This window comes from Periophthalmus magnuspinnatus, chromosome 19 (assembly GCF_009829125.3).
Source record: "Periophthalmus magnuspinnatus isolate fPerMag1 chromosome 19, fPerMag1.2.pri, whole genome shotgun sequence".
Classification (NCBI taxonomy): domain Eukaryota; kingdom Metazoa; phylum Chordata; class Actinopteri; order Gobiiformes; family Gobiidae; genus Periophthalmus; species Periophthalmus magnuspinnatus.
In genome coordinates this window covers 25,849,805-25,872,679 of record NC_047144.1, presented here as the reverse complement: position 1 = coordinate 25,872,679, position 22,875 = coordinate 25,849,805, and the positions used below count along the sequence as shown (strand labels likewise).

Here is a 22,875-nt window from a genome sequence, read left to right as displayed (position 1 = left end):
CCCACAGACATTCACCAGTATCTGTATCTAGCACCCAAGTGAGCCAAGGAAAAACTAAAAATGTATATGTTATTTTTGCATTTTCTGTTGAGTGTACACGTCATGATCATGAACACTGCGACAGAGCTGGTCAGGAGTAGAGCTGTCAGATGAACCGCAAATGAATCCAAATTTGACTGGACCCATTTAGCCAATCACAAAAGCTGCAATTTTTGAAGTACAATAATTTCCCTCACAAACAGCAAAGCTAAATTTGTTGTATTTTTTATTTAGCATACAACTACTAACCCTGTACTTGTAGATTCTTGTATTAGTTTGTCAGTTCATGGGCCTATTTCAGTCTTGTTCTCAATGCTCATAAATGAGTTTAAAATGTGAGCATTGAACAGTATCCTATAATATGAATTGCAAATGTAATTACCAAAATAAATATTATGGTAGTAGAGATGGTTAGAAGGTAGGAAAGAGGAGGTAAGGGAGATGGTTAGGAGGTAGGGGAGATGGTTAGGAGGTAGGGGAGATGGGTAGAAGGTAATAGAGGAGGTAGGGGAGATGGGTAGTAGGTAATAGAGATGGTTAGGATGTAGGGGAGAGAAGGTAGTGGAGATGGTTAGGAGGTACTGGAGATGATTAAGAGGTAGGGGAGATCGTTAGGCAGTAGGGGAGATTGTTAGGAGATAGGTGATTTAGACCTAGGTAAAGTATGTGGGAACTTTCTAAATCCAAAGGGTGTGGTTTAACAGTAATCCCTTCCAAATCCAATGTTGATTCACTGCATGTAAGCGTGACGTCATGTTCTCATAAATGTCAAGCTATCCTTTAATGGATGAGGGGAATTTAAAGAAACCTGATATCTGATAGATCTTTTATAGTGGGCAGATAGCTAAAGGAGCAAAAATGGATAAAAAAAAAAAAGTTTTACTTATTGATGTTATATAACGTTTTCGCCCAATAAAGTCTCAAAATAAATTAAATTAAATGAAAAAAAAAACAACAACAAAGCAACTCTTTTCCATTACATAATCCATTTTAATGTAGATATTCTTCCAAACACTGCAGCCAACTAAACTATGCACTCTGATAAATAGAAAACAGTATATTGACTATATATTTCAGAATCATATTATGACTTGCTCTTTGATCTTTGGTCTATTGTTTTTGATGCAAATGCAACTGACCCACAGACACAGTTTAGCCTGAGGCGTGGTGAGGTCATCAGTGTGAGTCAGCCTTCACTCATGAAACAAATGTGGTCATGCGACTAAACCACACACGTGCACCCACGCACACACATACACACAGGCGCAAGGCTTCCTCCTTCTGCACACATGATGAAAAGGCTGTTCAGAACAGTTTACAGTTACAGAGTCTAGACTAGAGAATTATATCTATGCTGTTCAACCTAACCTAAATCCTGATGAATTAGTCAACTATAGACCTATCTCTAATCTTCCCTTCCTCTCAAAAATTCTAGAACGAGTTGTGGTGAAACAGCTCTGCCACCACCTGCAGGACAATAATATATTTGAAAAATTTCAATCTGGATTCAGAGCTCACCACAGCACAGAGACTGCACTGCTTAAAGTAACAAATGATTTACTATTAGCTGCTGATAACGGGCTGTCTTCAGTCCTGGTCCTACTGGACCTCAGTGCAGCGTTTGACACCATTGATCACAACATTCTACTGCAGAGGTTAGAATGTGACATTGGAATCAGAGGGACCGCCCTCAAATGGTTTAAATCCTATCTATCAGATAGGTACCAGTTTGTTAGTATAAACCAGAGCACCTCTCCCTGTTCTAAAGTAGCCTGTGGTGTTCCACAAGGATCTGTGCTTGGTCCAATCCTATTTACTCTGTATATGTTGCCATTGGGTAACATTATCAGAAAACATGGCATTAATTTTCACTGCTACGCTGATGACACTCAGCTGTACTTATCAATGAAACCAAATCAGACTGATCAAATAGATAAACTCAGTGCCTGTGTGAAGGACATCAAAACCTGGATGACCTTGAATTACCTGCTCTTAAATCCTGAAAAAACAGAGGTCATTGTCGTTGGTCCCAAAGGTCAAAGAGATTCTCTGTCAGACCAGATAATCTCACTCGACAATGTGAGTATAGCTTCTAGCCCTACTGTAAAAAATCTTGGAGTCCTATTTGATCAAAATCTCTCATTCACAGCCCATGTAAACCTAGCTTGTAAAACCGCATACTTTCACCTGCGAAATATAACTAAAATTAGAAATATTTTACCTAAAAACGATGCTGAAAAACTCATCCATGCATTTGTTACTTCCAGACTTGATTACTGTAATTCCCTGCTTGCCGCCTGCCCCAAAAGTACTATAAGGAGCCTCCAGTTGGTCCAAAATGCAGCGGCCAGAGTCCTAACAGGAACTAAAAGAAGAGACCACATCAGTCCTGTACTAAAATATCTGCACTGGCTTCCTGTCGAGCTTAGAATCAAATTCAAAGTCCTCCTCCTGACATACAAAGCCCTAAACGGTATGGCCCCATCCTATCTGCAAGATGCTATTGTCCCGTACCAGCCAAACAGAGCACTCCGCTCTCAGAATGCAGGACTATTAGTGGTTCCTAGAGTGTCCAAAAGTACAGTGGGAGGGAGAGCATTCAGTTACCAAGCTCCTGTGCTATGGAATCAACTCCCTGCTGATGTTAAACAGGCCCCCACAGTCTCTGTATTTAAGACCAGGCTTAAAACCTTCCTCTTCGGTATAGCGTATGACCAGGTTACTTAGTGAGGGAGTTAGGGTTATTAAAACCCGGGATAAGATAAGCTGCAGTAGGAGTAACTAGCTGGGGGAAGTATGGCAACCTGAGCACTATCCTCTACTTTGTCCTATTTTCTCATCAGCAATGCTATTCACATGTTGTCCCCTGTCCCACTCCCCCTGCGGAGTGTATCTCTTTCAGATGCCCCGATGACAGCTGGACCTCCTCCTTGCCTGGCTCTCCTCCTCCTCGCCCGGCTCTCCTCCTCCTCGTCTGGTCTTCCTCCCCCTCGCCTGGCCGATTTCTTATGTTGTCTGATTTTTCCTGTTGTGTCTGATTTTTCCTGTTGTGTCTGATTTTTCCTGTTGTTTTTTTTTGTGTCTTGGCGGCACGGTGACTGAGTGGCATCACTCATGTCTCACAGCAAGAAGGTTGGTTCGATCCCCGGGTCACCAGGCCTTTCTGTGTGGAGTTTTTCATGTTTCTCCCCGTGTCTGGATGGGTTTCCTCCGGGTACTCCGGTTTCCCCCATCAACCAAAACATGAACGCCCTTCGAGACAACTGTTGTTGTGATTTTGGGCGTTACAAAAATAAATGAATTGAATTGAATTGTTCTCATATGTGGATTTTATATTTTTGTCAAATTAAAAATCATATTCCTGTAATTAACTGTAAGTTTACATTATTCATGTATGATTCTTGGTATGTTGTGGACTTGTAACAAAATGTGCCTCTTCGATAGTGACATTATGGAAAGAATTTTTTTTGGCTTTATATATTATCTACAACTGTCTGAACTTTCACATATTTTTGTGATTCTGATGTCCTTTGTTAATTAAACATTTTATAAACAAGCAAAACAACCAAATAAAATGATGATCCTTAAAGTGATATTAAACACAACCACATTTCAAATAGAGCTGCTAAACTGGGCAGTACCTGGAAGACTAAAGCAGAGCGTGATGGGGGAGGAGGGGCAGGGTCTTGGCACATACAGAGCAGTGGGACTGGTCTGACAGGTATCCACACTTCAATGTCCGCCACTGCAGCCAGGTGTTTGTGATCAGAAACAGCTGGCTGTAATCAGGGCAGTCCTGTGTGATGTCATGTTGTACTTGAAGTTACAGTGGCCTTTGAAAGCAGCACACACTCAGTATTTCACTGTTTTTGAACACAGAGCTGCACATTTCATGTTCATTTGCAAGTTCAACACGTGTGCCATTCAGTGTCAGGGGGATTGTTTGTGTAATAGAAAGAAAAAGGTGTTTTGGTTTGAGACAGACCCCATAAAGCTCTTGATTCTCCACAGAAGAGTTAGCTATAGCGTTACCATGGGCACAAGGAGAGTAAAGGAACAACATGGGGCTTTACAAGAGGGGCCCTGTGTGCTCACATCTGTTCATTTGTATGTTGGCTGAACCAGTCTGTCAGCGAAGAGGTTTTAGAAAAAAAAACCAAAGAGGCTACTTATGGTATTGGTGATAGTATAGCTAAACAAACCAAGAAACTGAATTCACTTTGTAGGATTTGTTTGAAAAATGGGACTAAATGCACGTCTATGAAAGTAAAAGTAGGTAAAAAGCATGCCCTCTCAAAATTTGTCTTGCCCCAGTACTGACATATTGTATAAGCAGCTCTTGACGTCAAAATAAATCTGCTGTATAACTGACTGGATGTAATTATAAAGCATTTTACTGTCTGATAATCAGTGCACAGTTAGCATGCTACTTGTTGTTAGCATTACTTTGATGAAAAAATTCTGGTCTCTGAGAGTTGTAAAAAGCTCTTATAAACTTATTGTGGTGAATAATTATAATGCTTGCAGGAGGTAAGGGAGGAATAACTTTGGACCACTGTGAAACATTTAAAATCATCTAGTTCTGTTTTACATGTTTTTACAGTAAAAACCAGGCAAGCTACAGTGCCTTTAGGTTGAGTCCTGGTCATTTTTCATCTGATGATTGTTTTGTCTGGATTGCATGACATTTACTGTTTGGTGATTTGACTTTCAAATTGTCATTCGACACAGAAACAAAGATGGTAAAAGCCTGTGTCAGTCTATATGCAACGATACACTCATGATAACACAGTGACTTGCACAAGCCTTTTATGCTAGGTAAGAGTATCCTAATTATTCACCAATCACCACAATTAATTTATAAGCACATTTCACAATTTTCAGACACCAGATTGGAGTTTTGCTGTCATGGTAATGCTGTAATCAACAACTATCATGCTAACAGCTCACTTCCTGCTTATCCGACAATAAAATGCTTTATCATTGTGTTTGAGGATCCTCACATAAAAAAATAAAACATAGTTAACTGGTTTCCATGGACAACACAATGCCCTTTCACTGAAAATGTCTTTAAATGTCATCTGATCTGACTAATACTTGTACAGTTATCATCACAAATCAAAGTAACAACAACTACCAAACCAACCAAGCACCAAACCCACCTATTGAGGCAATGTTTCTCAGGCATTAGCATGTTTCAGGTTTGCTAAATGTTATCATACAGTTTAAAATTAAGCTCTTGGTTTGTTTCCAATTTAATCTTAATATGGCATGAAAGTAACTGAACTCCACCCATCACAATCATCTAACTGGAAAGCAAAGGGGAAGAACAAAGAAACTAAAATGATTCGCTAGAAAGGAAACTAAAATAATTTTCTAGAAATCAGAATAAAAATAAAATAAAATAAATAATAAATAAAACGTACAGCAGTGAGCAATCAGACACATAATGTTTCATCCTGGCTCTTGTGTCACCAGTTTCTAAAAAAATGCATATTATACGATAAAAAGGACTATAATAAACCAGTCTGGACTGTTTCTGTAATATGTTCTGATGTTTTTTTGTTTTGTTTTTTTTGGAGTATTTGGAATCATTGCAGAATATCACTAGAGCTAGAATCTTGAAAAATTATCCCTGGTTTAAGCAGGAAGTGGTGGTCTGTACTAAGTGGAGCAGTATGTTAAACAGTTGTGGAATTTTGTATCCCCTGCATAGTCTTAGCAAGGACACCTCCAGTTCATTGCTGACATTTCTACATTGTTAGCTATGGCGTCATCCAACTATTATAGAATTTGTCCTTCTTTAACATTAGTGCATTAGCTATGCACTTCTCATTTTATCTCGGCTAGCTTGTCTCCAAGCTGTCCTTAGCCCCTATTTAAACCTCGTTGTGTGGAAGCACGGTGAGGCTTGAATAGTTTATTTACAATCAGCCAATACTGATGGTAAATAAACTTCTCCTGCCTCAGACATGCAGAGTCTCCTGCCTCTCTTTATGACTCTAGGACTAGTAAAGACAATACTTATTATATATAAAAATACTTATTATAATACCCTAACATTAACTGTTTGCAGGGTCTAAACTTCACCGTATACATTCCAAGCATCCTAATAATTCACCTCGATGAGTTTATAAGTGCTTTTCACAACATTCACAACCCAGATAGTGCTAAAAACAACTAGCCTGCTAAAAGTGCTCTTCCTGGTTTGTAGAGGACAGAGTGCTTTATAATTAGATGCAGACAATAGACAGGTGTCTCACTATAAGAGCTGCTTTTACAATATACCTGTACTGGGATCATTTTTACTTTCTTTATCAGACTACATAACAAACTTAAATAACCTCTAGGCCTACTGTATTTAGAAGATCTTATTTAAAATTAAAATCTATTGAAAAAAAAAAAAAAAAAGTATTGTCATTTCCTTAATATCACAATCAAGTTTTAAGTGGAAGGAGTGCATCCGAAGTAAAAAATGCTCTAAAAACATGATTTTACATAGTAATTTATACACTATAAAAATATAAGTCCTCTAGAACAGTGTGTTTCTGCAGCCAGACCTACCCTTTGTTCCCACCTCAGTGCTGAAGCTAGTCTCCAGAGGGGCTGACTGACTGCCCTGTCCTCTGCTCTGCTCGGGTACACTAGGCCTGCTGATGTACTGAGAAAGTCCTGCAGTATTATCCCCCATAGCAACCAGGGTGTAGCACACCAGCAGCAGAGGGAAGAATAACAGCAAGGTAAGTCCATAAAAGCAATGGATCAGTGACTAAGCATGGGAAAAGGTACAATTGAAGGAGACATATCAAGTAGAATCAACCTTCATCAGTGTGGGCTGCCTCATCTGGATTTAGTATTAGTAGCAATGAGAATTACCATGAAAAAAACACAGCTAGTCTTAAAAAAATCTGATCTTAAAAAAATGTGATATGTTTCCTTATCAAAAACATACCTGGAGTTGTGCTTTGTTTCTTTCACACGTCTGAGACACAATAATGTTAAGTGGTAATACAGTAAGTGCTCCACTGTGTTTTTAAACTCCACACACTTCACTAGAATCATTTGGATAATTGCAGGCCTGGTATTGCCAATCTGTACTGAACTAAAGGTAAAAGGAAGCGGTTAACTTGAAAACTACCGCTTAATGACATCACAAGGTGGAATGGAGCATTTTGAACTTTGGCGATGTAGAAAGACTAATAATGCAGGATTACTCAAACATGTTGGAATGCAGCAAAACACAACTCCAGGTCTGTTTTTGATGAGGGAACAATATCAAAACATGGCTTAAAGTTCCCAAGAGTCAATTTCGAGTAAATGTTCCAAACAAGTGCGGCGATGATTTATGGACAATGCAGGAGAGCTCCGGATTTCTACCTTTGACTTCACAATTGAGGAAAAATTCAAAAAGATTATTTCTGACTGTTCAGAAGGAGATAATCTTGTAAACAGAATTACTGAACAAACGTGAACGACGCAAAATACCACTCCAGCTATTTTTTTGATAAAAGAACATTGTTGAAAGTTAAAAAATAAGTACATTTTGCATAATACATCACAATCTCATTTGTTTTGATTGTTTTGGAGTGAACCAAAAAAAAATAAAAAATTTCATCTGATCATCTCTGCTCTAAATCACTGAGAGTGAGATGGAGTCATGTTATTTGTATCTTTGTGTCAGATTGTGTGTTCTCAGTGAAACTAAATGCCGGTGCTGAAACAGAACACAGCGTACCATCCAATACAGGTATAGCATGATATTTAATGGGAGCTCAAATCAGGCATATTGTCTCCTGTAGCTCCGTCTGCCTTGAGTCACTAATGGATGGTGTGTGTGAGAGCAGGAGATAAAGCTCAAACGGAGGACAGGTCAAACCCGATTGTCAGATAATCAAGCGAAACTGTGCAAGTCAACTCATGTACATAGATACTACTGCTTCATCAGGACAGTGAAATAATAATACATGATTTTAGCTGGTGTATTGACTTGGTTTAAAGGTTAAGAACAAAAGAGAAGGGAGAAAAGGGTTTAATAATTGTGCTTGTTAAGCAATAGTTAATTCTACCTTTTTTGGTAAGTGATTAAGCGAGCTCTGTGAAAAATTATTGAGATGTTAATTGAAAAAAATAAATTTTATAAAGCAACATTAGTCATTTATAAGAAATACAATGTTGTAGTCATGATTGTTTTCAGTTCAAGTTACGCTCAAGTCCTGATTGATAAAGTCCGTGTCTCCCAGCACAAGTCCATGTTCAAGTAGGGCTGGGTACCGAAACTGGCTTCCAAGTAGGACCCGACTGAAAAGGGCAGATAAGTACAGACACCGAAAAACCAATGTTCATTAGGTGTCAACTTTCGGTTCCTTAGCTTTAAATGCCCGCGTCAATGAGCCAATAAATACACCGCACTGATTTATATAACAGCAGCACAGGTGGTCACACATCATGTTTGTGCTCTACAGAGACGAATGGCACATACAGCACATATTACATTTTAACATAGCCCTACATGTGTCCAAACAAAGTGCAGTGTGTCACCTTACCGGTAAAACAGAAGAGATGAACGAATGGCATGTTCAGAGTTGCAGCTTGTATCCACCCGAAAACACATCATATCTCCAGTGTGGGGTCTGTACACTGTCTCAAAGTCAAAGTGTTGTGCCTAACAATAAACACATTTCCACTCACAGTCTGCAGTATCTGCATAAAGATGAAGCCAAAGAGAAAATATGAACCAAACTCCGCCAACATCCACTTCGGCACCGGGAAAAGTGTAATTCAAAATAAATGTGGTGCACTAAATATAGAAGTGTGCACTCATTTGTTTTGAGTTATAAGTGAACATCATAATGCCTAGTGCTCTGTTTAAAAAATAAGAATTATAACACAGTTTAAGGATTGATAAGTATTTTCTTAATAATATTGGCCATTAATTTACATTTAAAAAATACAAGCACTTAAAAAAAACAACTTTCAGAAACTGGTATAGAAAGGAGGTAAGGTAGTGGTATTAAAAAAATCTTACAATACCCAGCCCTATGTCAAAGTCATTCAAATAAAGTATGAGTCAGAGTCAAGTCATTTTCATCTTAAATCCAAATCACAAGTCGAGTCACAAATACAGTCCATTTATGAAGCGTTTTCTTATTATTTTACTAGCTCTGTTCATTCAGTGGACCCTACTGTATATTCTTTCAACTAACTCATTTTGAACTTAAAACCATCTATTAAACTGTTTTTAGAGAGGTAGGAGTTGAGAGCTCTAACTAGTTAAGTAGGGCTGCAAGATTTGGGAAAAATATCTAATTGTGGATTTTCTTTTTTTTTTTTTTTTGTGATCAAATGTTTTATTGTTTACATAATAACAGCAAAAACACAATTCCCCCCCCCCCCCCCCCCCCAAAAAAAAAAAAAAAAAAAAAAAAAAAAATTGTGGATTTTCTGACAAGCAGACTTTGACTCGGAGTTAGACTTGACTATAGGGATGCAAGATTAAATCGCAGAGTCCTTGGTTCATTAATCCGAGTCCTTTAGCCTGAACCTCAAGTCGAGTCACAAACAAAGATCTGTAGTCGACTTAAGAATTTCTCGGTCGACTAAAGACATGTGATGCCAATCTAATTAGCTGACAAAACTATTTTGTATCTTTATATATCTGAAGTAAACTGCACTCACAAGACTACGCCTGCATGGGAGTTTATGCAGAAATAGCTATTTAAACAGAAAAGGAAAACCTGTGTATTTATATGTAAAAAACAGATCTAACTCATGATTCACTCCCAAATCTTCAGCTAGCTTACTCCATACCTTTTAATTTCTACTGTTGTGCATAGAAATCCTTATAATTTTAACAAAAATAACTTTAAGACAACTTTTAAGACAACTCACCTCTTGTTAAACTGTAGTATTCATTCATATTATCCATTAGTTTGTCCTCCGCAAATAGTGACACCCAGTCTATAAAACAGCACTATTAGTCCAGCTCGAAGCGTTCTTTAAAAAGTAAAAAGGCGAGAGTAAAGCCGCACGTGTGTCTGTTCACATCCACGCAGCGAGGACCATGGGGAAGCTGGGAAGTACTGACTTTACTTCCTGTAATTTATCCCCAGGATTTTGTGTATTAAAAAACATTCATCTGAACTATTGCACTGCTTGTCAGAAATAATAATAATACAGTTCTGACTAGACCAACCTCGGAGTGCAATGCTCTGATCTTTTGAACACTTAACAATTTCAAAGCGAGTCTTTTTTACTCTTGACAGGAAACGTCGGACATGAGGTGCACTCAGAACTTTTAGCCTGTCTCTTAACTGCCATGAAGTCTTTGCTCTCTGAGATTTAAAACCACCCGATTTGCCCCGTGTCAGTGGCCTCCCTTTTTTGTTGTATGTTTAAAAATTCTGTAGTTTGTGGCGGGCTTAAGACGCCATTGACCGATTAATCGCCTAAACGGCTAAAGGACTACAGCTCTGATGGCACTTACAATCAAGGAACCATTTGGGTACATTTATTCACGAGTATGCACAGGCGTACAGTGGTTTTTGGTCAAGATCCCAGTCTGTCCTTGTGTTTCTGTGCTGTCTTTCCCCCTCCATCTGTGTCTGTACCGGGAACTGGGTGGAGACTCTGGCACCACCCACTACACACCTGCAGCCCATGAGCAATCATGCAACTGTGGAGGACAAAGAGGCCGAGGATCCAACACGCCAGATCGTCCGTGTATCCCCCGTGGTTCAGTTCCGCTTGGCTCAGTCTAGTTTTTGTACATATGGTCTCAGTACTCAGCTGGTTATTCTCGTTTTTCACCAGATCCCGCTCCTTGGACCTACCCTGCACCTCAGCCCCTGACCCAGCTCTCTACGACTGGTACAAACACCTCAGCCATCAATCTACATTTACATTCCCGTGTTTGTAAATAAACTCTGTTCAACTTTTTACCCCGAGTCTGAATCTTTGATCTCCCAGACATTGCGACAGTTTTAGTGTCTTGCTCAAGGGCAGTGTGTAATTCCAGCAGGGATCAAACTTTAATTTTAAACCCATGGGAAATGAGTACACGACATCTGCCAGACCTTTTGAATTGCAGTTTAAAAAATAAAAACGTGTAGTGCCTTTAAATGTCCACTATGTAACTTTTACGCCACCCACTTTTCTGTAGAGTGGTGACATTACTCACTCTGGAATGTTCTACGGTATGTCATTAACACATCCAGCTTTTATACCTGTACCAATGACACCTGCTTATGATGATATAGTGGTCCCTTGCTATATCGCAGTTCATCTTTTGTGGCCTCGATGTTTCGCAGATTCTTTTTGTACATGCTTTTTTTTTTTTACAGCATATAAACGTGCATTGTGTTCTGCGTCCTGATTGGCTAAGGGACTGTAAACCATTGTACATCAGTCTCCTCCATGCCGTGGCTCCTGTACAGTACAGAATGTGTTCAGACAAATTTACATGAATGTTGGATCGCAATGTGACTCTGAAGTGCTGCATGTTTGCAAGTTTTCTCCCCGACAAAACCCACAATGTCGATGAAACGTTCTGCACCGACAAAGGCGCCTACGAAGGTTTGAACTTTGAGAGTGTTTAAACAAGAGAGAAATGTGAGAAAATGTTAATGCCTGTGTGAAAAAAGTGTATAAAGTGTGTGGTGAGGGGTTTTACAGGCTTAAAACATAACTGTAAAAAATAAAGCTGACTACTTCGCAGATTTCACCTCTTGCGGGTTATTTTTAGAATGTAACCCCCATGATAAGCAAGGGATTACTGTTTTTAGCTTTTATGCCATAGTGTGGAATATTCTGGAGAAAGCTATAGCATCTTTTCATTCCACCCGAAAAGTTACACGTATGTTTTTCCATGGCTTAGTCTGGCTTATTGCTCCTCCTCACTATCTCTCTATCACAAAGTCATCTAAGGTCAGACATATTTACTTTAGACGATGGTATTTGCAGTGTTTTGATGGGTAATGAATCTATGATGGTTTTCTGTAATCCACCGAGGGCCAGCCAATGAGAAAGCATCAATAATTCATATCATCACTATTATGTGCTATGAATTATGAGGCAGGGAAGTCCTCACGTCTGGAGCCGAGAGGGGCCAAAGTTGAAGAATGGTTAGTATGATAAATGGCTATTGGAACTATTTTGGGCCCAGCGGGCTGCCTCAAATGAGAAGGGATGAGTGGCCTCAATATCTCACTGTGGAATCGGACAATTTCAGAGACTTGACACGCCAAAACCATATGCTTTGACAAAACTTTAGAGAGGCGAGTGAGTCTGAAAACGTATCAGGTCTCCCCGATTCCAAAGGGCATGACTGACAGTTGGAGTAACCAATCAGAGATACATGCTCCATTCATGTCAAAACAAACATGGCGGCTTACAAGTAAAAAAGAAAAGAAAAACTAACGAGAATTGAGAAACAGCTCAAATTTCTGCAGAGTCAACAATCAAAGCACCAAACTGTTATTTATCTCAGGTAAAAGAAGTTATGTATATTTTCATGTGAAGATGTCTTGTGTTATGTCTGCATTTGACACATGATACAAAGCGGCTGTGGTTGAACCATCCCAAGTTAGGACAGAGGTTTGAGGCCCTTTCAGTATTATCATGTAATGAAATAAAACAGTTGATGCTGTATTCTTATTTATGATTTGATCCTTTAAAGGGTTTTAAATTGTGTTGGTTTGAATATGTAATGTGTGCTTCAACAGCTGGAGTAGCTCTTTTGATCACATATTTAAAGGTGCACCATGTCATTTTTCTGTTGAGGGCACGCTACCTGTTTGTCTTCATGGAGATGTTATTGCTTTGTCTCAAATCTTCCAAGTACAAGTATGTTATCAAGATCTGTCAAGCTGCATCCCTGCTCACGATAAGAACATGTGTTTTCAAGATATTTCCTTAATAATAAAAAAATTGAATAAATGCAGGTTAGATACGTTTAATGCCATACTGTGGAACATTTCAGATCTCCATGGAATGCTGTACCCTCCACCAGAAAAGTTACATATGCACCTTTAAGCAATCCCTTAAACCATCAAAACAGACACAAACTTATCTTAACTCTCTACAAGCAATCGAGTCCAAACAACACCACAAGATTCATTCTGATAGGTTATCTTCAATGTAGCATCTATCTAGGGATGTCTTGATCCGATACTGGTATCAGCTTAGATTGGATTTAGTGAATAGACCGTGCCCTCTGCACACAGCTGTAGCTAACGCCCAGAGGAGACTCTAAAGCAGTTAAAAAACATTATTCATGACAGAGATAGTATTTGTTTTACCTTTGCGATGTCTTCACAGAGACTTAAGAGTACAAACAAAATCAGTGGCGGAGCAGAGCTGAAGGGGCTAACTAGTGATGCTTCGATACCATTTGTTTAAAAATCTGATCTGATATCGATACTTGGCCTTAATGTACTTCCTGATACCGATACCAGTCCTATACCAGATAGTATAGATTTGGTAGACTAAGGCTACTCAATTTTGTAACAGTATAAGAGCAAAAAAATACATCTACTAAAAGGCTATCCTGAAAGAAAATCTACTATCTAAGAATAAAAGAAAGGATTACAGTCAAATATATAATGGGCTTGATGACAAGTTGTGCTGATTTAAGCTCTTTTACTTTTCTACTTCATCACTTTCTACCACAGAGCGTGGATAAAAACAACAGTGAGCACATGGCTTATTATGCAGAGCAAATAAAGTCTGTGTTAGCGCTGATGTCAGGCTGCACTCTCCATAGTTATTTTACAAAGTTCTGTGTCCACACCAAAGGCTAAATGACGGTATGAACGAGGTAACACAAATGTCTTTTCTGTCATTATCAGCATGTTTTAAGTGTCTGCAGAGCCTTCACAGTCTACATTTAACCTGATCTGAGCGTGAGCATTAGCATTAGCCACAGACATCTAGGGGGTCCTCATTTTGGAAAATACAGAGTGGTATCAGATCAGTGATTTGGTCTGAGTAATCGTCGGTGGTATTGGAGCTTTTACCAGTACACGTATCAGTAACAACCCTAGCATTAACTTGTATACATAATCTTAAGTGGCCATGTGCTTCAGGCTTCTACTCTTTTTTTAATATAACACTAACGTCTTAAACACTGTGAGTTTAAGACGTTATATTACATTATTATACCAAATTATTATTAAGCTATTTTTATGTAGGCCTTTTTATATGTGGTAATACTTTTATTCAACTAGGGCTAAATTCACCATGGAATACTTCATAATTTATAAATAAAATAATAAAAAATGTGCAGATTGGTACAGGATAAGACTGATATGAGGATTTGCAAATATTAAAAAAGCCAGTGGTTCAGTGGTTAGGACAGTGGGTCAGAGGATTAATTCCTGCTTGGACCAAGGTTTGTTGTTGTGTCCTTAGGCAAGACACTTCACCCACCTTGTCTAGTGTGCGGGAGGGGCTGATGGGACAGATATGATTATTATTAGCAGTAGAACATTTAAGAAAGATTCAATATTGGCAAAATAATTTAATTGGATTAATATACAGTTGTCCCTCGCTATATTGTGGTTCATCTTCTGCGGCCTTGCGGTTTTGTGGATTTTTTTAGCGCAATTCAGCCAAATTTATGTAAATGCCAGTCTGAGAAAAGTGTATAAAGTGTGTGGTGAGGGGTTTTTGTAATTGTAAAAAATAAAGCTGACTACTTCGCGCATTTCGTTTATTGCAGGTTATTTTTAGAGCATAAACCCTGTGATAAACCAGGGACCACTGTAGTTATTATTTTTTGTCAATATTGCCCACTATTATTTGGACTCACTATTTGAGTCTTTCTTTTTTGGTTCTGACTGTCAAATCTTCTCCCACCCCTCCATCTCTCTCCTACTCTCTCTCTCCCTCCCACTCCTCTCCCTCCCTGTCTTCTTCTCTTCTCTCTCAACCTCCTGCGCTCTCTCCTTCCCCTCTCCGTCTTTCTCTCTCTATCTCCCTCTCTCTATCTCTCATAGTCTCACGCCCATAAACCACGTCTGATCCCTGCATGGTTCCACTCTGGGATGGACGCCCAGTGCTTGGATCCAGGGCCTTACACTGCTCCTGTGAGGACTGGCAGAGATGGAGCGGCATCGCAATCCACAGAGCTGGCAGAGTAATATAAAGATAGAAAAAAACAAACCAAAGAAAAAATATTGTCAAAAGTATCAAAATTTGTTATTAATTGAAACTAAAACTAGCACCAAAACAATATACCGTATTTTCTGGAGTATAAGTCACACTTTTTTCATAGTTTGCCCAAGGTGCGACTTATACTCAGATGCGACTTATATGTGAAATTATTAAAATATATAATTTCACATCTTCGTTATTGTCACACTGAGAACTGTGCACTGCCACTCTAGACTTGTGTACAAGTATGGCAGCCATTTACTTCCAGAGTGGCGCTTCATCTACCTCCGGAGCTAGTGGAGTTGTTCAGAAGTGACACCGAGGATGAAGAATTCAATGGATTTAGTGATTTGGAGTGAGATCCAGAGTAAACTTGTTAGCTTGTTTTTTATACTTTATTTATCTGATTAACTGTTAATATCTTATGTTAACATACCAGACATGTATTTAGTTCTGTCTATGCTTCATGTAGCTGAATAAATATAAATGTGTTACGTTAGCGTGCTGTACTGATATTCAGCCTGTTGTTCTCTATTTTATTGTTAGCATTATAACTTGCCTTTAAAGATAAAATGTCTGTTCTTGGTCTCAGATTTTGTAAAATCAATTTCTCCAAAAATTAGACTTATAGTCCAGTGCGACTTATATATATATTTTTTTCTTCATTATTATGCATTTTTTCACGGGTGCAATTCATACTCCGGAGCAACTTTTAGTCGAGGATAATACAGTACTCATTAGAACAGGTATCGATACTAAAAAAAAGTTACATTCACAGGACAAAAATGAACCTTTCCTGAATAGCTTTACAATAATGTTGAGCTATATCAGAACAAGTTTAAGTATACTCCCATGGTCCACTATGAAACCTACTGGACGGCTGAGTGATTACACAAACTTAAGGCCACATGGTAATATAAAAGAAACTACTATGAATTGTCTAAAGAAAGAGGGTTTTTAATTATCACTGTGGTATCGGAATCTGTAATGAGTATCAAGTATTGAATAAAATGGTTTTAAAGGAACTGTACCTTATTTATATATTCTTGTCATGATAAATGCTGTTTGTATCGTGCATTATATGGTAAAAACAGCTAAATAAGACTAAATAAATCTGACTGTAAAATGTACTCTGTTCATTTTACATAGCATTTTCTCTGATAATAGCTAATACAGAAGCCACCAACAAGGTCACCTTTTTTCATCCAATCAGGCACACTGTTACGTCATCATCAATCATGGGAAACCAGCTCCCTGACACTGTCCCACACACTTGATTCTCTGTCATGGTGCATTTTCAAGCTTGACAACAAGGTAAACAGTAGCAGAGATTGGAGAACTATAAGAGAGAGGGGACTAAGACGGTGAGTCTAAAAGTTCAAACTAAACAGGTTCCTGACTCATGACTTGGAATCAGCTGCACACACGGAAGCTCTTCAAGTATTGCACTTTCTTCCATGGATATGTTTTTCTCTTTTAGATTTTATATTTTAACATAATCAATTTCTGAAATAATCAACAACACATTTACATAATCAGTATTAGTTGTCTCAAATATCATGTGCTAGAAACCAGGTTTAAACACTATTGATACAGGGGGAACTGTATGTAACTTTTCTGGTGGAAGTCTACTGAAGGCTTGTTTGTATCCGTTGTTACTGCTTTCACTGGGATGTTCCACAGTATGGCATCAAATAAATCTATCTTGCATGTATGTAATCACAGCTGTTTTCATTGCTTATAAAGTTTCTTGAAAATCATGCCTTCTTGCTGTGAGTTGGTTCGATCGACGTGTAACTAGTGTGGTGGCATTTATAAAAATAGATATGTTTAATGCCATCCTATGGAACATTTGAGACAAAATAATTGCATCTACATAGAGACAAGTTGGCACACCCTCCACCTGAAAAAGCACAGTACAACTTAAAAACAAAATTGTGCAAAATGGGCCTAGGTTTTGTGTTTTGGATAAAAATAAATAAATAAATGCATTATTATTATTATTATTATTATTATTATTATTATTATTATTATTATTATTATTATTATTATTATTATTATTATTATTATTATTATTATTAATGTATATATTTTATTATTATTTATTAAAAATGTTTTTACCTTTATCTGGTAACAAAAACTCCTAATAGCCCAGTAACAATCATACGGTCACTAGTCAACCTTATTCAAGACACTTTACTCAAATACCAATCATATTTCAACACACAAATGATTAACTATAAATACTTACACCTTTTAACTGCATATTAATTAAACAGGTTTAGCTAATGACTACTTAGGTTTTATCATGAGGCTACTACTATTTCTCCTCCTAATGGGCTGCATGCTGAGGGCCAGAATCTACCTCCAACCAAGACCTAATACATGTTCTGACCAGCACTGTTAGTCCTTTATCAAACACGCTATAAATAAATACAGTGTGCACTACACACTCAAGTCAAGGTGAGTTTCCCGTATTTCATAAAGCTGAAAATGATGTCAAGGTGAAAGGAGCAGCATCACAACTAAGAGCTGAAAATGAAGTCAAACAATTGTTACATTCTTTCAGTAACTATTCTCCATTCACGCTCATGGCAAGGCAGGTGAAGTGTCTTGCCCAGTGGTACTCAGATAACGTGATTGGTTCAAAATCTCACCTGAACGCATGGATTATTGTTGTGTCCATGGGCAAGACACTTCAGTGTAATGTCCAGAATCAGGCTGTATGTGCGGATCTAAAAGTGGCTAGTTTAGACAGGAAGTGCATCAGGTGTAAAAACAAACAATCAGAAAAAATACGACAGGAGTGAGAAAGTATATGTGTTATCAGTACAGGTACCTGCACTATATATATATATATATATATATATATATATATATATATATATATATATATATATATATATATATATATATATATATATATATATATATATATATATATATATATATATATATATATATATATATATATATATATATATATATTTGCCTTGGATCATGATAACCTAAATTTGTCAAGAATTAGCCTTCTAACATCCTTGTCACAGTACTGGCAGACTAAATAAATACATAAATATTATTATTATTATTATTATTATTATTATTATTATTATTATTATTATTATTAATAATAATAATAAGAAGAAGAAGAAGAATAATAAATTAATGCAATAGAATAATCCAACCCAATACGCCTAAACATTTCACTTAAAAAAATATTCTTTCAAAACACATGCTGTACCCCATAGTACAGCCTAAAAAAACCCACAAATAATGATAGTGTCCTATAACACAGGACACCACTCACCCCCTCCAGGACCATCTAATCCCTCTGCCCTCAGGACGGAGGTACAGGGCGATCAGGTGCAGGAGGGCACGGTTCGGTAGAAACCTGGTCCCAGCGGCCATTGCTTTCTTAAACAACAGGCCCCGCTGAGGCATAATGTCTGTTTTTGCAATGTATGTTTATGTGAGTGTGATGTTTGGTGTTTATCTGTGTATATGTCAGATGTGCTCTGTGTATGTGGAAAGGAATCTCCCCCCCGGGGACAATAAAGTAAAGTCTAAAGTCTAATAGTGTTTGCATTGTGGAGGCTGACACTAGGCTATGTAACAAAGCCCAATGATAACTGACCACAACACGGAGAGCACATGTGTTGAGATGTGCCTGTAAACAGTACGACACAATGCGTAATTATGGCACGGCCAGTTCAAAGTGCAAATGTCTTCAGGCTGTTTTACAAGCAGTGAGTCTTCAGATATATTTCCTTAGTTGTGGGGCATATCAGGTAGGCTATCTGGCATGTTAACTGAATATACTGTGTGACTTTTACTAGGCCTGTTTGAGTAAAAAATAAACCACATATACAACACCAAGAAATCATTGGTTACTTCCTGCTCACAGAGTAAAAGCATTGAGAATCAGATACTATATCAATATATCAATACTAAAACTAATATTGAAACCCGATGCTCATTTTAGTACTACTAAAAAAATCCCATTCAAGACAGAAATGAAACTTTCCTGAATAGCTTTAGAATGATCTTGAGCTGTATCTTTCACAAGACACATAGACTAGTATACACCCATGGACCACTATGAACCTACTGGACACTGAGGAATTACACAGATATAAGACTTCATGGGAATATAAAAGAAATCACTATGTTTTAATGTTGAAAATCACATTCTATTGTGAAAAGAAAGAAATTGAGTGTTAATAACCTTTTAAAAAATAGTCAAAGTCCTGTGTAATGTTATCGATTGTAATAATGGATGACATTGTATTGGAACATTTGAACAGGCTAAGCAACTTTTGTGCATTTCAGATTTTGTGCAAATTTTGACGGTTATTTTGAATTTTTTTGGAGAACGTGCTCATTGAATTTGAAGGCTAGTTCCCAGAGTGTTACTAACCTTTTAAAAGATAATCAATTTACTATGAAATGTTATAGTTTGCAATTATGGATGACATTGCATTGGAACATTTGAACAGGCTAAGCAACTTTTGTGCATTTTAGATTTTGTGCAGTTTTAGAGGGTTATTTAGAATTTTAAGGAGAATTTGCTCATTTAAACTATAGGCTAATTCCCTGAGTGCTATTAAAATAATAATCAATGTACTATGCAATGTTATAGTTTGCAATAATGAACACATGTCGACGTTGTATTGGCACGTTTTAACAGACTAAGCAACTTTTATGCGTTAAAATTAAGTGTAATCTTTGTAATTCTTTGTCCAGTTTAGAAGATAATTTTTGAAATAAGCCAAAGGGAATTGAATTGATTCACAAAGCACTATAAGGCGCGTAATATTGTGCAGATGGTTCATTTCTCCTACCTGAATTACCGCAGTCCGCGCACGTCTCGTTCCCGGGTCTGGTTAACGCGTCTTGGAGCAGCTTGTTGTCCGTTGCCTCCGTTTCTCCGGCCATGGTTAATTGTGTCCGGGTCCAGCCTCACCTAACCTCGCCGTGACGAAGAAGAGGAGACGAAAAGACGAGGACGCAGCAACGAGACTAGAGCATCAGCCAGCGATTGTCTAAAACGCGCAAGAAAAGCAAAAAAAAATAAAAAAAATACGAAGGACGGAGACAAGCGTGCACCTGCGCCTGTCACCTGCAGTGGACACCGGGAGATTGGACTCCGATCGGGGACAAGGCGAGGTGTCTCAGCCCGGGATCGCGCTGCTTAGTGACTCGCGCTGGCTGCATAATAATTAAGCAGTGCAATGTGCTTCGTTCTTTCCACCAGCCCGGGCTGTCTGTCTGTAACAATGTGCGACCGCCAGATAAATGGAGTAAAGTGCGACATCTAATGGTAAATGAGCAAAACGCTGCTTAAAATGAATGTTTCATAAATTCCCACGTGTATTATTTAAAATGTACAATGGTTATAAAAATGTTATGTTAAACGCGCACCGTATAACTTGTTCTTCTTTCCTTGGATATTTTATTCCGTTACCTGAAATGCCGTATGGCATTAAAGTTGTGCATAGAGAAAGCGGTCAGGTCAGGTTACCGGTCAGATCTGTGGAGAGGCAAGCCCACTCACAATAAAACAAAAATGCACAATTTTAGAGGTATATTATGAGTAATGAATCACCTCTAATTGAATAAATGTAAGGTGGATAAAGCCATACCATGGAACATTTACGATGGCAGACCTCACAACACCAAAGTTACATAGTGCACCTTTAAATAAAATATGACAAATTTTTAGATACTATAAAATGTAAATCGAGTAATTTGTAACAATAAAATATCAAAACGACTATAATTACAATTTACATTTATAAACCAATATTTGTTTTACAAATTGCCCCTAAAACAGTAGTCCTTTATTTGTGATTGATTGTTTGGTCTGTTCACATCGTTCATCAGCTGCTTCCGCCTGGTTTATCAAAACAATACGTCATATTTATGCGACCACGTCGACTCTGCTGCGTGAAGATAGGTCACAGAATATAGGGAAAAAGTACAAAACAAGGGTCTTGTAACCCTAACCCTAATAAAGCATGTCTACTGCTATGAATTTCAGCACAAAAAGCTTCAAACCTCGAGCGCCTGATAAAGGATCGTTTCCTTTAGATCATTTTGGTAAGATAACTTATAAAATGTGCTTCAAAAATAGCGATGGAAGAGGACAAAACGCTGCTGCAATGACATTTATCAGAATCAGAAGACTTTTATTGCTACCATTTGCCACAGTTCACAAACTAGGGACTTACTTCGGTGATAAAGTGCAACATAAAACACACTGAGTAAATACAAATACAAATAAGGGCATGCACAAACTTAAAAAAGTTATGCTTAAAAATAAATTAAAATACTTATAGGTAGAAAATATATACAACAGCAGCATAATATCTCAATATTCTGTAGGCCTTCATCTACTGCATCTCTATAAATGCAAATAAAACAGGACAATGTCTGCATTAGAAACAACAGGGAGCGACTGACTGACTAACAATGTATTTTGCCTTGGTCTAAACTAGTGATTCACATCCCCAACCTTTTGTTTGTCTCAACTGCCCCCTAAGAGTTTTCTCACATTTTTTTGAGTACCACTTTTATCATGTTTCTTCCGTAATTTTAAATGATTTTACTGTTATATTTAAAATCAGAAATTGTCCAAGTACCCCCTCGCAAGCACTTATGTACTGTAGACATGGTTGTTAAATGTCAAACTAAATTCTAAACCAGTTCTGAACCAGGTTAAAACCAGCTTTGAAGTATGTAAAGTATTTTAAAACAGGAGTAATCCGGATTGAGCCAAATAAACTAGGACTAAACTGGGCTTAAAGATGAATAAAATTTAAGATATAACAGTGCAACCATAGACTGTCCATGGAGGTCAACAGTGACTGCCCATTGCCTAGTTCTGGAAGTAAATTTCTTAATCATTTTTTCCATAGACTTCACATGAAAATAATAATAATAATAATTAAAAGTTTGAAAGTTTGCTCAGGACTAGCTTAGCACTTAGCACTTACAAATGGCATTTAAAAACATAAAAATCTGTATACAGTCTTGCCTTCCTGATTAATTGTTACATATTTATTCAAACACATAATGTTTTGTGTTGTGTATTCATTAAACAGTTATTTGAAAGGTAAATTCAGTCGGCAGTGTTTTTATTTGTATGTATATAAGTATAAATATATATTGTAGTAGCAAATGTCTTTTTTTTTTCAGGTGAATGTAAAGCGTTTATGGAGAAGTTCATGAAGTGCCTGAACGAAAACAACTTTGACAACTCCTTGTGCAGACAACAGTCCAAAGAGTACCTGGAGTGCAGGATGGAGCAGTAAGAATTATAGCCATTCGATTGTATATTAATGTTTAGCTTGTATTATGACATATAACATGACAATATTTGTTTTCCAGTCAGCTGATGACCAAGGAGCCTCTAGAGAAACTTGGATTTAAAGACCTCATGGATCCTCCTTCTAACCCAACAGAAAACAATACCAAGTCCTAGCTGCATCATATTGTAATTCTAAGACATCATTCAATATAAGAACTTAAAAAATTGCAAGGGAAGACCTATGGGCAGCGTGTGTAAATATTGTGCATATTTAAGGCATAAATAAATGTTTTGTAAGATAATACACTTTTTATATAAAAAAAATATTCAAGATAAAACAAATATAATTTTTAAAATACAATAGAAAGTGTCAC

The 22,875-nt window shown here is 37.5% G+C and overlaps 2 protein-coding genes across 2 annotated transcripts in view; one reads left to right on the top strand and one right to left on the bottom strand.

The window, feature by feature from the left end:
- Window positions 1–20,420, bottom strand: part of LOC117387231 (arf-GAP with dual PH domain-containing protein 1) — a 50,401-nt gene extending 29,981 nt beyond the window's left edge. Inside the window, exon 1 of the mRNA XM_033984679.2 lies at window positions 20,034–20,420. Coding sequence (XP_033840570.1) covers window positions 20,034–20,127 — 94 coding nt within the window. The 5' untranslated portion in view covers window positions 20,128–20,420. The remainder of the gene's footprint in view (window positions 1–20,033) is intronic.
- Window positions 20,421–21,168: 748 nt separating this feature from the next.
- On the top strand, window positions 21,169–22,732 carry LOC117387507 (cytochrome c oxidase assembly protein COX19). Its single transcript, XM_033985023.2, has 3 exons — window positions 21,169–21,291; window positions 22,390–22,501; window positions 22,582–22,732. Exons 1-3 carry the CDS (start codon window positions 21,210–21,212, stop codon window positions 22,673–22,675), a joined length of 288 nt encoding a protein of 95 aa, XP_033840914.1. The 5' UTR covers window positions 21,169–21,209; the 3' UTR covers window positions 22,676–22,732.
- Window positions 22,733–22,875: the final 143 nt, after the last annotated feature.